Source organism: Astyanax mexicanus, chromosome 7 (assembly GCF_023375975.1).
Source record: "Astyanax mexicanus isolate ESR-SI-001 chromosome 7, AstMex3_surface, whole genome shotgun sequence".
NCBI lineage: Eukaryota > Metazoa > Chordata > Actinopteri > Characiformes > Acestrorhamphidae > Astyanax > Astyanax mexicanus.
Window position 1 is genome coordinate 39,570,227 of NC_064414.1, and position 16,488 is coordinate 39,586,714.

The 16,488-nt window shown below is 40.9% G+C and overlaps 1 protein-coding gene across 1 annotated transcript in view; it reads right to left on the reverse strand.

Moving 5' to 3' along the window:
* LOC103046448 (serine/threonine-protein kinase 32C) overlaps nt 1-16,424 on the reverse strand; it is a 119,985-nt gene extending 103,561 nt beyond the window's left edge. The window contains exon 1 of the mRNA XM_015605671.3: nt 15,939-16,424. Coding sequence (XP_015461157.3) covers nt 15,939-16,020 — 82 coding nt within the window. The 5' untranslated portion in view covers nt 16,021-16,424. The remainder of the gene's footprint in view (nt 1-15,938) is intronic.
* Between the last annotated feature and the right edge of the window lie 64 nt (nt 16,425-16,488).

Genomic DNA, 16,488 nt, shown 5'->3' on the forward strand with positions numbered 1-16,488 from the left:
TTCTTCTGAGGCAGCTATAATACAACATTACCACGCTAACCTCATGTCCCTCTAAAGTATACCACCAGCTAGAACAGTATTGCTGAGCCGCTGGCCGGCAGCAGCAGCAGCAGCAGTGCATCATTTATTTATTATGTTTACATGCTGGCTCTGCTGCCAGGGGAGCGCCCAACCCCCCGGCCCGACATCCTGACCAGCATTAACTCTCTGCTCATCTCCCATCTGATCTAATGTCACTACAGGTCATAACCTGTGACTGTTGTAAATGTGCCAAAGGCGGCGATAAGAGTGTGGTCATCATTAAAGGACAAATGAAGGCCAGAGGTTAAGAGACATGTGACAGCTTGGTCATTATGTCATTTGTCAAATTCTGCCTCTCTCCGCCACTTGGTTTGATGGTCGCTGTCCTTCTGGTGAGTGATGGGAAGGGTATATGCTCTCATCATGAAAGTCATGGCCAAGTTGGGCTTTCAGTAATTTCATTGAACCAGTTATTTCTATGGCAGAAAACCACTATGTCTCAACACTCATTTTCCATCTTATGAATATACAGTACATATATACTCACATATATACACATACCTCTTCAAAGTCAAAGTCAAAGTCAAAGTGTTTTTTATTGTAATTTCAGCTATATACAGAGTACACAGTGAAACGAAACAACGTTCCTCCAAGGACCATGGTGCACATTAACACAGTGTAGACAGAACAATAGTGCAACAGTACAAAAGTGCAGACAGACAATACAACACAATACAGACAAAGAATAATAAATGACAAGACAGTGTGCAAATTTTGCAGTGTGCAAAAAAAGACCAGGTGAGGTAGTAATTACTCTATTACACAGTGTGCAATAGAGTCCAGTGAGGTAGTAGGGTTTTTAGTGCTTTCCATTTTCTGGGGTAAGTGGGGTAAGAGTGTGTGTGCATGTACAGAAAAACCATCAGTTCAGTCTCTGCAGTTAAGGAGTCTGATGGCTTGGGGGTAGAAGCTGTTGCAGAATCTGGTCGTGCTGGACCGGATGCTGCGGTACCTTCTTCCCGAAGGCAGGAGGGAGAACAGTTAGTGTGAGGGATGGGTGGGGTCATTCACAATGCTGGTTGCTTTGCGGATGCTGCGGGTGGTGTAAATGTCCGTGATGGAGGGGAGAGAGACGCCGATGATCCTCTCAGCTGTCCTCACAATACGCTGGAGGGTCTTGCGGTCAGAGACGGTGCAGGTCCCAAACCAGGCAGTGATGCAGCTGCTCAGGATGCTCTCAATGGTCCCTCTATAGAAGAGTGTGAGGATGGGTGGAGGGAGACGGGCCTTTCTCAGCTTCCGGAGGAAGTAGAGACGCTGGTTAAAAAGGTCCCACAGCAATTGCAAAATCCACTATCAATCATTCAAATAGTGATACAAGTATAGTCCATAGAGAGGTGTGGCCAATTCACCAAGGTCTGGAAGAAGACCCAAACTGTCATCCTGAGCTGAAAGTAAATTGATTTAGATGGTCACGACCAACTAAAGAACGCTCAAGGCACAGACCTGCCATGAACTGGAAGCTGTTAGAACACCTGTGTCACTGTCTACAGTCAAAATCAACATGGAGTAAAAAACTACCATCCCAGAAACCAAATCTACACAAAAAATTTAGCTTAAAATATTTAAGCTCAACTGAGGTTTCCAGTCAACCACACAGACATATCGATTTCTTGCTGGAACGCTTCACAATTTGGTCACAATGACTAGAGAAATGTTTGGAGGAGTAGAGGGGATGCATTTAACGCGAGACACTGTACTGTAACTGTCAAGCATGGTGGTGGGAGTATCATTACACAAATTACACAAAGCACAACCTCAGAATTCTTTATAACCATTTTAAAGCATCAGCTAGATAGTTGAACCTTGGACACAACTGTATGTTCCAACAAGGCAGTGCCCCCAAATGGTCCCACACATAAACTCTCCAACAAATATCCAACCAGAATGAATAATCTTTATCTTTATTGCTGTTAAAGCAAAACTAAAATTTAGTTAGGCTGAGCTCTGTAGGGTCTCTCAAGTGGCCCAGCAATCCAAACATTGCCCCTATCATCGAGAGATAACAAGTTCAGTCCATAGAGATGCCACAACTTTCCATGGTCAGAAGTCCCAAGGAGAAGTAGTGGGTTTGCACTCTCCCCATCACGCAGATAGGTGCCACTGAATGTGGGTGTCTGTTAGCTGACACTGTAGAAGTAGCATATGTTCCTGTCCAATGATATTTTGTCAGTGACATTTTGAAAATATGACTTCACTCTCTCAGTTTGGTAGCACTGTATGATGGGGTGGGAATAGGTCATGAGAGAGAGAAAGAAAGCTCCTGTCATGTTATATGAGCCGTGCGTGGCTCAGGGGACTGTTATAGAGAGGCTACAACACCGTTGGTTTATTTTCAGTGTGTAAGAGGTGAAAAGTCCACAGCAGACTGAATAATGCAGCTGTGTAGCAAAGGCAGCAGGGCTACAACACTGAAACCCTGCCCAGCCCTGCAAAAAAAACAATTAACAACCTCATCTGTGCAGAGAAAGAGGTGAGTAGGCCACAGGACCAGGCTCCTTGCGTCCCTCTGCGCCAGATTCATCTCAGCTGCTGATGGTGATGCTTTTCAATCAGTGCGTCTGATGTGGAGGCAATTAAAGCACGGTAATTACACTTATTCCACAAGCTCTCTCATCAGCCACTGAAGGCAAATGAGCACTGTCATCATGCTAAGTGTACTGATGAAAAATATTAATGTTCCGTCAATGAGGTAACTAACAGATGGAGAAAACGGGACAGAGAGACTGTGAGAGTAGCAGACAGGAAGAAATGGAAGCAAAGAAAGCAAAGTGAGAGAGCTAGAGCAAAATGTCTAACTAGTAACAGCAGTGATAACTGAAAGTGTGAAAAGCAGTGCATAATCACGCTTTTATCAAATGTATATTCTTCTTCCTCTTCTTCCTCAAAATGTAACACCATTTTACTTCCAGACATTTTAGTCCAAGTTAGGCTTTTACTGCATAGATACACATATTCTACCCATGTGAATGAATTGGGTCCAGACCAGAAGTTTACACACGTACTAGTAAATGGGGAACCACATGACTTGAGACACAACATTAACCATACTGGATACTATACACCTACCTTACAATCATCTACTGCTGTCTATCAGCCTTTCCCCCATGGCTGACAGATGTTTTTCTCAACTAGCTACATGCAGCACATAAAGTTGAAACCAGCTATGTTGTTTTTGTTTTTTTGCTTTTTCCATAATATTGAATGGGATTTTCCCACTAAACTTTGAACTTTAAAGGAAAACTGAAGAGATTAGGAATAGAGCAAAGGTAAAATGTGATTACTTTATTTGAGTTGACTAGTGCCCTGTGAAATGGCAAGTAAACTCTAAGCAATACTAGAGTAACCTTCTAGCATTATCATAGCAATCAACCAGAAACCCCATTGTAATTACCCAGCATCAACCTAGCAACACATACAGTTTCACACTTCTGACCACATAACAGCCTAGCAACTGCCTAAAACTTTCAATCAATACCACCTTTTCATTTGTCTTTGCTTGACATCAATGTATTAAACTGTAATTGCAAAAGGTTCATTACATACCTCTGTATGTAAATGGTTATGTAATTTTGTTTAAACAGTATGCTAAACTGACAGTGTAAACATCAACTTTTAAGGCCTCACTCTCCACCTGTTCAAATCTGTTGTGTTGAAGGCTTGATACATAATAGAAGCGCTTAAACACATTCATTGAAAGAACTGATTGAATCAACATGCTGACTAATTCAGTCAGTGAAGCATGAAAAAATATCCATTAACAAGCTTTAGCTGCAAGCACCAAATACCTAATGTCCCCCACCCCCTCCATATTAATACATACAGAGAAGGCTGTAAGTAATTGGACACTGACATCATTTTAGCTGGTTTGGCACTGCGCTGAAAAACTGATCTGAAATTAAACAATGAGAATGAATAAAGTGGAGAAAATCTGATTTAACTTAACTTCATTTAACTATGGCCGTTGCTGGAGATCCATAATGTTATTATATTTTACACAGATTTCCTTGTTGTAGAGACGTATACTTGACCAAAAGGAGGCAAAATAAACATTAATTAATGTCATGTATCAAGTATAAGTGAAAGCAAGTGAAATCATCAGTAATATCACATGACTCAGTGTAGCTGCTGTTTGCAAATCACACTGACAAGTATTGACAGCTTCAATTTAATCTGTAAATGACACACCAAAGACAAACAACCCTACCCACAATACACTCAGAAAGCATAGTCATGTAACTTTCCACAGAAACAAACAAAAAAAAAATCTCAGTTGCATACTTTATCATGGTACAATACAGTATACAGAGAGAAGGGGTCCAATATGGATGGTCATCTACATACTAAATAAGGTTAGGGACACCCTTCTGTTGTTTAACTCAATTTAAACACCACCAGCAGTTCTTTTCTGAAGCCCCTAGTTAATTGGCAAATGCACTGGCTAGGACTGTAGGTAGTGTAATTTGTGAGCCTGACCTCTTGTCAAAGCAGCCTCGCAGGAATGCATTAGAAAATTTCTGCCTTGACCTGAAGATCACTGCATGAATTTCATTATAAGATAATGGGCCTGCAGCAGCACACTGATTTAATGAACCTAGGAAAAAAAGAGGGAAAAAGCTGCATTGTTTGAATAACAAGTAGAGTGATTGTTGTGTATAAAATTAATGTGTTTCAGGGTTTCAAAGGGATGGAGGAATTGATTAGATTCTAATGACAGTCTCTATGATATAGAGTGTGTTCCAAAAATATGTTCTAAAAGTTATATTGTATTAATGATCATCTTGAAGCAACATTAAGTTGCAACCTTATCTTTTTAATAATAATTTTGCTGCTCCACTGATGGTAATAGGGAGAATGGTGTCTCTTTTATTGCCACTCCAGGGTCTACAGTAGAGCTAAGTGGTCTACACAATTGTGCGTCTGTGTGTCTGCATCACTCAGCAGTTTCACTGCAAAGACAGGAATGTGTAGGTGGAAACACAAGGCTCAACAAACCAATCACAGTTTATACGCCTGATGTGCTTTGACCATGTCTTTGTTGACGAGTGAAAATTAAAGAAGCATGTGAACTGCCACAGTCGACTAATCTTAAACAGGATTTTAGATATGTACCATTTTTTTCACTATAAAATTACACTTACAATCCTTTAATTTTCCCAAAAACCGTTAGTATGCCTTCTAATCCAGTGTGCCTTATTTATGAATTTTACTAGTCAGGTTGTAGAAGCAGTAAAGAGCGGTAAGGAGCAGAAAAGCCACTCTGCTAAAGTACAGCATTATAAAGGAGCTTGAGTTTAGCATTAGCATTAGCTGCTAATCACACTAAGCACTAGCTCTTTCGCCATTTAGAGGTGAGTATTATTGGCCTGTAGTCTGCTGCTAACCTCGGCTGACACTGCTGGAGCAGCATTAGCATTAGCTGCTAACCGTGCTAAGCGCTATCTTATTCACCGTTCAGAAGTGAGTATTAACGGCCTGTAGTCTGCATATTTACCATGTTAAAACAAGCTACGTGAACACTCAGGGCTCCTTAGTGTAGCGCTGTCGGGCGGCATTAGTGGAAATCTGCTAATCTAAGCTTACTGTAAATAAACTAAAGCACTTTACTCAAACAAATAAACAATTTTAATAAGAGAAATCTGTGTAGATTTACATTCAGAGCTCGTTTGACTTTAAAAGATTTTATTTTTTTTTAAGAATTACAGATTTGTTTACTTAACTTAGCTTAGCTTTACAGGTCTCGCCACCCAGAGACAAGATCTGCTGAATTAGAAGGAAAACCTAGCAACACCCCTGTTCCTTACTAGTGTCGCAAAATGTGCCTTATAAGCCGGCGCTCTTTGTGTATGAAAATAGAACAAAAAATAGACATTTATTGATTGAACAGTACAGGCCAAAAGTTTGGACACACCTTCTCATTCAATGCGTTTTCTTTATTTTCATGACTATTTACATTGTAGATTCTCACTAAAGGCATCAAAACTATGAATGAACACATGTGGAGTTTTATACTTAAGAAAAAAGGTGAAATAACTAAAAGAAAATGATTTTATAGTTTCTTTAAAATAGCCACCCTTTGCTCTGTTTACTGCATTGCACACTCTCTCAATGAGCTTCAAGAGGTGGTCACCTGAAAAGTTTTTCCAACAGTCTTGAAGGAGTTCCCAGAGGTGTTTAGCACTTGTTGGCCCCTTTGCCTTCACTCTGTGGTCCAGCTCACCCCAAACCATCTGAATTGGGTTCAGGTCCGGTGATTGTGGAGGCCAGGTCATTTTTGTTAAGTACATAAAACTCCACGTGTTCATTCATAGTTTGGATGCCTTCAGTGAGAATCTACAATGTAAATAGTTATAAAAATAAAGAAAACGCATTAAATGAGAAAGTGTGTCCAAACTTTTGGCCTGTACTGTGCATGGACTGCGTATATCTGTGTATATATTCATGTCCACCGACAGAAATACGCAGTTAAAAAGACATAAGCATATACTCACTTTTTTAAAAAGCAAACTTTTTTTGCGTGTGCTGCTGGTTCACATAATGGGCTGTGCAGTCTCAGAGCAGTGTGTGCGGTGGTAGAGGTGGGAGAGGAGTGTGAAGAGCTGGAGACAGAAACACTGCCAGAGGCCAACAGAAAGAGCGCAGCAAAGCACGGACACGAGAGAGGAGGGAAAAACAACACGCTGGGAAAGAATGCTCGCTCTCTATCACTCATTCTCCCTCTCTCACTCACTCATTCTCTCCCTCTGCATGTGTGCGCCTGTGCGTTTGTGTGTGTGAAAAGATGATCTAACAAAAACAAAGTCAGACAAAGACTAATTAATATGAGAGAGAGAGGAGAGAGAGAGGGAAAGAGAGAGATGTGATTGTGAAGGTGTGAAAAAAAAAATGAGATGCTAACATTCTCACCTCCCACCCACAGGGCAGACACACATCACCTGCACTTACTGGACACAAATGCATCTCTTGGGTAAATGCACATACAGTGCTATAGTGCTAGGTGCCACCTGGTATTCCAGGTGGTTGCTAAGGTGTTATTAAGGCTACGTTCCAAAGAGTCAAAACAGAGGGATTTTCCAGAATCCAATCGTATGTAACACTAATGCATTGTTCGTGTAGTAGTGTGAACAACAAAAAAATAAAATTATATTTTCAATTCTGATTTGGGCCACTGGTTTACAAAATCGATTCATATATAATTTTCAGCAGTGCGTCTCTGTCTAAAAGGCCAGATCAGAATTCATGCATCTCTTACATCAAAAAGAAAGGAAAAGGGCTACAAGCACAGGGCAAAAAAGGCGTGAGTACACAATGAAAATGGACAGCAGCAGTGAGATCAAGGATTCATAAGTAGAAAAACAAAGTAAGAGAGCTTTTTGGACTTTGGACATGTCTCTGTTCCTAATATATTAGAAGACTTGCGTCGCAACTGCGTGGTATTTCTTACTAAATGGTCAAACACAGCTACAGGCTGCAGGTGCAGCGTCAAAGTAAAATAAAAAGCCCTAAAACCTGAGCATGTCTGAAAATCATGCCATTTTTACAGCTAGCTTGAATGCATTTGTGGTAATAAGCCCAGCTGTCAACCTGAATTTATTTATAGCATCTGTGATGCAAAGAATGAAACCGAAACTTAACTTGAAGTGTTGCTCTTTTGTGCATGTGCATCATTTTCATCATTAACAGCATTAACTTTTTAGATCAGGGGTGTCCAAACGTTTTTTGTTGGGGGCCAGAAGGAGAAATATATTTGAAGACCACACTCTGTAATAAAACAAATAATGAAATATACCACTTTAAATAATACTTTTTTCCTGATTATTTTATTACACACCATTTTACTTGAACTTTCTAATCTTTATCTTTGACAGTGTTGTGTAAATTAAGATTTTTCAAATTGATGTTTAATTTCATGATTTCTCTTAATATAAACCGTCTTAATTATGGCAACTTCAAGACTCTTTGGCCCGTTTTTCTGTGCTAGAAATGCGCACCCTCTCCGCTTTTAGACTCTTAGCCCCGTTTTTCTGCGCTAGAAATGCGCACTCTCTCCGCTTTTAGACTTTTTGGCCCGTTATTCTGCGCTAGAAATGCGCACCCTCTCCGCTTTTAGACTCTTTGGCCTGTTTTTCTGCGCTAAAAATGCGCACTCTCTCCGCTTTTTGACTCTTTGGCCTGTTTTTCTGCGCTAGAAATGCGCACTCTCTCCACTTTTAGACTCTTTGCCCCGTTTTTCTGCGCTAGAAATGCGCACCCTCTCCGCTTTTAGACTCTTTGGCCCGTTTTTCTGCGCTAGAAATGCCCACTCTCTCTGCTTTTAGACTCTTTGCCCCGTTTTTCTGCACTAGAAATGCGCACCCTCTCCACTTTTAGACTCTTTGGCCTGTTTTTCTGCGCTAGAAATGCGCACCCTCTCCGCTTTTAGACTCTTTGGCCCGTTTTTCTGCGCTAGAAATGCCCACTCTCTCTGCTTTTAGACTCTTTGCCCCGTTTTTCTGCGCTAGAAATGCGCACCCTCTCCGCTTTTAGACTCTTTGGCCTGTTTTTCTGAGCTATAAATGAGCACCCTCTCCGCTTTTAGACTCTTTGCCCCGTTTTTCTGCGCTAGAAATGCGCACCCTCTCCGCTTTTAGACTCTTTGGTCTGATTTTCTGCGCTAGAAATGTGCACCCTCTCCGCTTTTAGACTCTTCGCCCCGTTTTTCTGCGCTAGAAATGCGCACCCTCTCCGCTTTTAGACTCTTTGGTCCGTTTTTCTGCGCTAGAAATGCGCACTCTCTCCACTTTTAGACTCTTTTGCCCAGTTTTTCTGCGCTAGAAATGCTAACCCTCTCCACTTTTAGACTCTTTTGCCCAGTTTTTCTGCGCTAGAAATGCACACCGACTCCGACTCTTTGGCTCGTTTCTGACACCTAGCGTTCAAACTTTGAATCTCACATTATAAAAACCTGTTTAACAGCGGGCCAACTTTCATTCTATTTCTAAAATACCTCGCGGGCCGCTCCAAAAAAGGAAAAGGGTCGCAAATGGCCCGCGGGCCGTAGTTTGGACACCCCTGGTTTAGATAAATCTGACATTCTTGGTCAGAAAATCAAATTGAGGCCATTTCTACTGGCTGTGTAAACCTAGCTAAGGTTTCTAAGGTGTTGTCAGGTGGTTGATATAGAGTTGCTTAGTGGTTGTCTTAGTGTTGCTACTTGGTTGCGCCTTATAAATAACTGGACGCTGACACATTTTCTGTCGTTTTGTCTGGGTGCTCCAATTTCTAACCATCATGGTGGCCTGATTTACTGCTAATGGCACTTCTTTTGCCCTGATGTTAAGTGACAAAGAAAAAAGACTCCACAAATGTCTCCTCTACTCTCAACCCTAGACCTTATGTTACCCCTCTAATGAACGAACAAATGATGCAACAGCAAGTAACTAGCAAGCATCTAACTGTCTGGATACTTTTTGTAAAAATAATTGCTGAATAAAATGAGGCTGGATACAATAAACTTCTCAGACAACGTGGATGTCCATGCCCTCAAATGAACCTGTTTCATTTCATTTCAAATGTGCTGGATAAAATGTGTCCATTTACATGTAGACTATCTAGGTCTCGCTGTTTCTCCCTCCCTTCACAAACCTTAATGTGTCATTACAAGAAAAATTGCATTCTCTCTGAACACTGGGTTTAGCTGACTCTATAATACGGAACTTTACGCTGCTGTACAGGCTCTCCATTCTGCTTTCCACAGATGCTCTTACCTCTACTCTCACACAAAGCTCTATAAGGGACTCTCTTCATGAATGCTATTTGGAGCCAGCACAGTGGCCTAGCCAAAGACGACAGATGTAGCCATGAGGTAAAAAGACAGAGAGAAAGAGGGAATGAGAATGGTAGAGGAATGGAGGGAACAACTGCTTAGATCAGTATTTCTCAGGGCTGAGCAAACATTTTTGCTTTATACTTGCTTCAAACACTTATCAGCCATAACATAAAAAACACCTGCCTACAACTAAATGTTCACTTGCTGCCTAATACTGTATGTATATGTTTTTTATGATCAGGTGATTTTGGAGAGGACACAGACTCATTTTGGCTATATCCAGGAAAAAGATAGTTGTGTAATTTGCAGAGGTGGAAAGTAATGAATTACATTTACTCACATTATTTTATGAGTAATTTGTAATTTTTAAAGAAGTTTTTAAAATAGGAAATTTTACTTTTACTCACGACATTTTGACACAAGTAATTTACTTCACTACGTTGGAAAACTCATCGTTACTGAGTAAAAAAAAAATGCTGTGAAAAAAAACAATTGTCAGAATGAAAAAAAATGTGCTCGCGTGGAATAACGAGGCAATAACATCCACATGCAATGCAAAATGTGCCCCGCCGGACAGAGCTGTCAGCTTTCAAAACTTCCACATCAAACCTGCGAAAGCATGTGGTGGTAAGTATTTTTATCATTAAACAATCTGCTTGAATGTAAAAAAAAAAACATGTAAATAGCAGTTAAAGCATAGCAATGGCAAGTTAAAAATAATAATGAACTGTAAAACTAAAAAAATACAGTTTATAGTCAGGTTTATGACCATAACCTTTAACAAAAAAGAAAAAAAATTGATCATAGAAACCTATGCCACTTGTTCTTAAAAATGTTTTATGCGGTGGTCAACAAATACTGCCTGAAAGGTCCAAATTATTATGAGGAATAATAGTTCATTTAAAACTATTTAATTTATGATTTGTTGTACTTTTTACATCAAATAACTAAAAGTAACTATGTAACTTTTACTCAAAGTACATTTTAAATTGAGTACTTTTTTTACTTTTACTCGAACAGATTTTTAGATGGGTACTTTTACTTTTACTTGAGTAGAGTTTTAGCAAATTAAAGGTACTTTTACTTATTACAAATTTTCAGTACTTTTTCCACCTCTGGTAATTTGTGACCCCGTGTTGAAGATAAGTTGTATTAATTGTGAACCACAACCACTAAAATTCCCAATTACTTCCAAACTAATCCTGAGGTTGTGTAGTGTGAAGACTCTCAAAATTGTGTTGTGTGTCGTGTGCATTAGTTTGGAAGCACATTTCTGTTTGGTGCACATCCAAAAAATGAACACAGCGCGTACAAGAGGTGAAAACACCCCAAAACATTAGTGGCAGTGTAGGCATTTAGCAACTCTTATATGACGGACAGTTTTGAATAAAGGCTACCCTTGTCCTTATCGCCATAGTGGGAGCTCCCAGTGGAAGCCTCCAGTTACATGTGTACCATGTAAGCAGGCATGTGAACAGTTGTCTACATGAACGCATGGCCAAACAGCAAATACACTGCCTGGTTAAAAAAAGGCTCTGTGAAACTGTTTCAATAAGATTCTACAATGTGCAAGATTTATTTCAATCCAGCGCTGCATTATTTTTCACCAAGATCTTGCAGCATTGATGATGGTAGAGTCTGACCACTGCACAAAGCTTTCTCCAGCACATCAAAAGATTCTCAATGAGGTTAAGATCTGGACTCCATGTTGGCCAATCCATGTGTGAAAATGATGATCTCATGCTCCCTGAACCACTCTTTCACAATTCCATCCCCTTGAATCCTGGCATTGTCATCTTCTATTGATGGAATAACCTGGTCTGTATTCAGTATATTCAGGTAGTCAGCTGACCTCATGCTTTCAGCACATACTGTTGCTGAACCTACACCTGAACAACAGCAGCAACAGCAAATCATTTGCTCAGTTAAATCCAGGTGGCGACTTGTTTTTTGGCCAGGCAGTGTGTGTTTCTTTAGCTTTGGAATAAGCCATTAAGTACACTAAGTACCTGCTTTACAAACCTGGTGGTGGAGGCCCTGCACATTTTTGTGCCTTTCCTGCTTTACTACAGTCAATTTAACCCAATAATTTTAAAGTTAATAAGTTCAACACTTGAATCAGGTGTGTTAAGATCACTAAATAGTTTAGAGTCATGAGCCTCCAGGACTAGATTTGAAACTATTAAATACATGTGTACCAGCTATTGGCTGGCCAGCCCTTAGGACTAGTTTAAGAACCACTTGATTATGTTGCGTTTTGCATTTTCTTTCCCACAAACTCCATCTATTTATGGCATGAGAAATGCTACTGCATACTTTTCTAGCTTATTTTCAACAGTGACCTTCCACAACTCTAAACAAAGGCTCAGATATAGTCTCAATGATCTCTGTTCTCTTATAGTGTCACTCCTCAGTGGAAACCAGGCCACCGCTAATGGACCATACTGCGGCACAGCAGCAGCGAGGTCATCAAGTGTTTATAACTCAGTGATTTGTCCGGAACAGTTCGGGGGAAAGATCCTTTTCATAAACAAGCAGTACAAAACACAGCCCGAAGCCTCTATGTCTAAAGCAAACAATCTGTTGAATTAGCCATTTGACAGCTCCAACAGTACATCAGCCTGACAACTGGATTATGGCTGAGCCCTATCTGCCAGGCACTGCCGCTATTATGGACTAATTTGAGCCACACTCCACCTCCAAAAGGCCAAAGGCAGATGCTCTTACGAAACCAGGCAACCCCTGTCTCTCAGCATAAGCAGCACAAACCTAATGACCAAGCCCACACATGCACCTTAATGCATAAACCTTAGCCTTAAATGCTGTGTAATCTTTTGACCACCTGCTTGTTTTGCCCTTTTTCATGTACGGAACATGAGGCGTAATCGTTTTTTTGCCTGTACAGCATCAAAGTAAGTGGAAATAGGGCTGTAATATGGCACGGGTAAAATCAGCACTAGCCTTGCAGCTCAGCAGACTATCCCACCTGTTATGCAATTTTTACTGCATGCTGCTGCTCTCAGAACCTTGTGGATTGGCCTGAGGGCATCTTGGTTAGTTCATGTCCTCTCTGTACAACCGTCAGGACCAGCGCTGGATGTTTCTAGACTGTTTCTGCTTGTCTATTTCCAGTGTTTGAAAGCTGAAACACTTGGTGAGGGCACATGATGTTTCCCAGGCCATGGGTGGATAGGGGTGATGTTTCTGGCTAATTTGTGAGCTAAAGCAGATCTTATGCAACAAAGCAAATCAGCTCAACAATCTGTGACTAGAAACGGTGGTTTTATTCCGCCTTTAAGAATGTTGATCTTTAGATCCTCAAGAAGCTCCTTCAGGCTATATTTATTAATCTGCTTAGACCAAGATGCAGAACAAATTGTCAATGAAACCCTGGGATTTGTTTTGGTCCAAATCTTGGCTGCTTGCTTCGGCATGCATACATGAACAGTGGCTTTTCTTGTCACAGGCAATATAAGTGCATGCTTATCTGTACCTACAAGGTAGTTAACAGCTTTATCCACAGCGCATTATACATTTTTAAATAACAGGAAAAAATAACGGGAACTGGGTCCATACTGTATCTAAATGGGTCATTAAATCTTTCTCCCCATGTAGCCTCCGTCTGGATGTTTCTCTCTCCAGTCACGTCAGATGATCAAAAATCTACAGTGATCTGACCTCGTTTTCAAGGCTTTGGAGACAAAATCTGCTTTTTTACCCCTCCGGATGCAAGGATACGGCTTGTTGGGAATGCGGCACGACTCATTACATTCAGAACCTGAATCTTACATTTTCCTTGAATACAGGAAGGAGACTTTCATTCAGTCACAATTTAAATATGCTCTTGCAGAATGATCAATCTTCATGTTCCCCAAGTCCCCATTATTTCTGCAGATTTACCTAATCCCTCTTAATGAATCAATTAGCTGCAAGATAATTCCACCGGCATACACTGTAATATAATATATGCTTACAAGATAAACGCAGTTTACTTCTAATAAGTGGTTCTACATGGAAATCAAAGGGGGTAGAAATGAAACCTGAGCCACATTATGTAATGTAGTAGTGTAGCCACCCTCTGGTAGAAAGGACCGTGAAAAATAAGACAGCTAGCTAAGCAGTTCTACTCTGTGTGCAGTACACAAGGGCAATGAGCATCTTTTTATTCAGACTATGATCACCACAGTCAGAGAGGCTGAGGAAAACGCATGCATTTGCAAAGCAGCAGCAAAACTGGCTCAAGTTACAGACTTTAGAACTGTTCTTATATACGATCAATGTTTCATGGAAAGGTCTTTCCAGAAGACACAAAAATGTGCATATATTAGAAATAAGTATGCGGTACAGTTTACAGAATGTAAATAAATAGATTATTGCACTAAAATGGAATTAGACTATGTCTTTCAGAAATGTATAAACCTAAGGTTGTAAGGACTTGGACAAAAAAACGCATCAAGTGAAGAATAACATTAAATCATTTTATAAAATCTGAAAGCCATTTATTGACTATTTTTTGATATTTCACGGGAGCAGATTAAATATATATGCAAAAAGGCACTCTAGATGCATTTTTGTTCACCAAAGGGCAACAGTTCAAATGTACCATCAATGTTACAACAAGATCCTTCAGGTCCAATTGTGTAAGAGAAAAGTAGAGGGAAATAAAACAACTAAAGAGAAATTTATTAAAAATATATCCGTTAACTAGGGATGCACTGAAGGGAAACTCTTTGACCGAAACCAAAGCATTTAGGCAGAAGGTCAACTACCTAATAGAGAATATATTTTTTTCTCATGTTCTTGTTTTGCTATTTTTCACAATTACATAAATTAAGTAGCCTAAAATTATTTATGTCTTGCAATTACAAAATGAAAAATCTGAAAAAAAAAAAAAAAGTAATTGAACACCCATCCCTACTGGTTGCGATTTGATCACATCATCAAAAACTTTTTCTTTGTTCAATATAAATTACTCAGTTTTTTACACTGAAAATGTTTTTTCCTTGCCATTAACAGATTAATTATTCTGTGCATCCCTGCAAATATACCCTCAAGGGTCTGTTTTCAGTCCAACAATCCTGAGCATTTGTTTTCTTTTCCTACTTTTAAGGTACGCAGTTGGACCTAACGGACTGTGTGGTACGTTTGAGGATACATTTTAACTGTTTATAAGTTGCTAAATAAAACATAGCTTAAAATATCTTTATCACAGTGTACACATAACTAAGGGTACTGAACACACACCTTTGAGGGTATCACCCCAGTGACTGGAGGTGCATTTCCCCAGTGACAGGAGTGGTACCACTACAGTGACAGAGGAGCAAAAGCCCAGTGACAGGAGGAGCATTCCCCCAGTGACAGGAGGGGTACCACCGCACTGACAAGAGGAGCAGTACCACAGTAACAGGAGAGGTACCACCGCAGTGATGGTAGGAGTATTACCCCAGTGACAGGAGGAGTATTACCCTAGCGACAGGAGGGGTACCACCGCAGTGACAGGAGGATTATTACCCCATTGACAGGAGGGGTGGCACCTCAGTGACAGGAGGAGCATTACCCCAGAACAAGTAGGGGTACCACCCCAGTGACAGGAGGAGCATTACACCAGTGACAGTAGGGGTACAACCCCAGTGACAAGAGGGGTACCACCACAGTGACAAAAGGAGCATTACCCCAGTGACAGGAGGAGTACCACCGCAGTGACAGGAGGAGTATTACACCTGTGACAGTTTTGTACCATTGTTAAAGATGTGGAATGTATGTTTTTATAGTGCAAAAACATGTCTAAATAAAAAGCGAGTGTACTTTTGTTTGTTACTTGTGTCTGTAGAGTTGTGTATAGTTGTGTTTGAATTGTGTGCGTTGGTAAAATGTGTAAAATTGCAGGTCACGACCTGATTATTCCTCTCAGTTCAACACAAAGTGAACACACTGACCACGAGCCGCTTCAGAGAACTTCAAAGAGTTCACGTGCTGAGTGAAGCAGCCAGGCTGTACACTGACAGGACACTGAGGGGATCTGATGGAGTTCAGGCTGCACTTCACTCACCATCCTCTTTCTCGTCGAAGACCGGTCTCTTGGAGGAGCTGTTGGCGCCCATCCTCTTCTTCCACTTGCCCCAGTGAAACATTGATGCTCAGATGGCATTCCTCGCCTCGTGCGCGACTCGCTGTGCTTTGATGCCGCTACGCCCCGAGCGCGAGCATGTCGAGAATCACGCCCTTTTCCCGCACTTTGGCTACTCTAGCAGCGACACGCAAATAACAGCCCGGGGAGAGCTGCGGAGAGAAAACTGGAGCTACGGAGGAGCTGAACAGGAATGAAGTGCAGCGCTCTCTCTCTCTATCTTCCTCTCTCTGCCTCTTTTCTCGTCTCTTTGGCTGTGCTCTGGAAGCTCGTGCTTAGCCCGCGCTGTGTGACGCGAGTGAAGCTACTCTCTCTCTCTTTCTCTCTCTCTTTCTCTCTCTCTCTCTCTCTTTCCCTCTAGCTCTCTCTCTCTCTCACACACTCACCCACCCTTCTCACACCCCCTGCTGATACTGGAGAGAGACTTTAACCTAGTTCATCCTCCTGCTTAGGCTGCATCACCGTGAGTCCA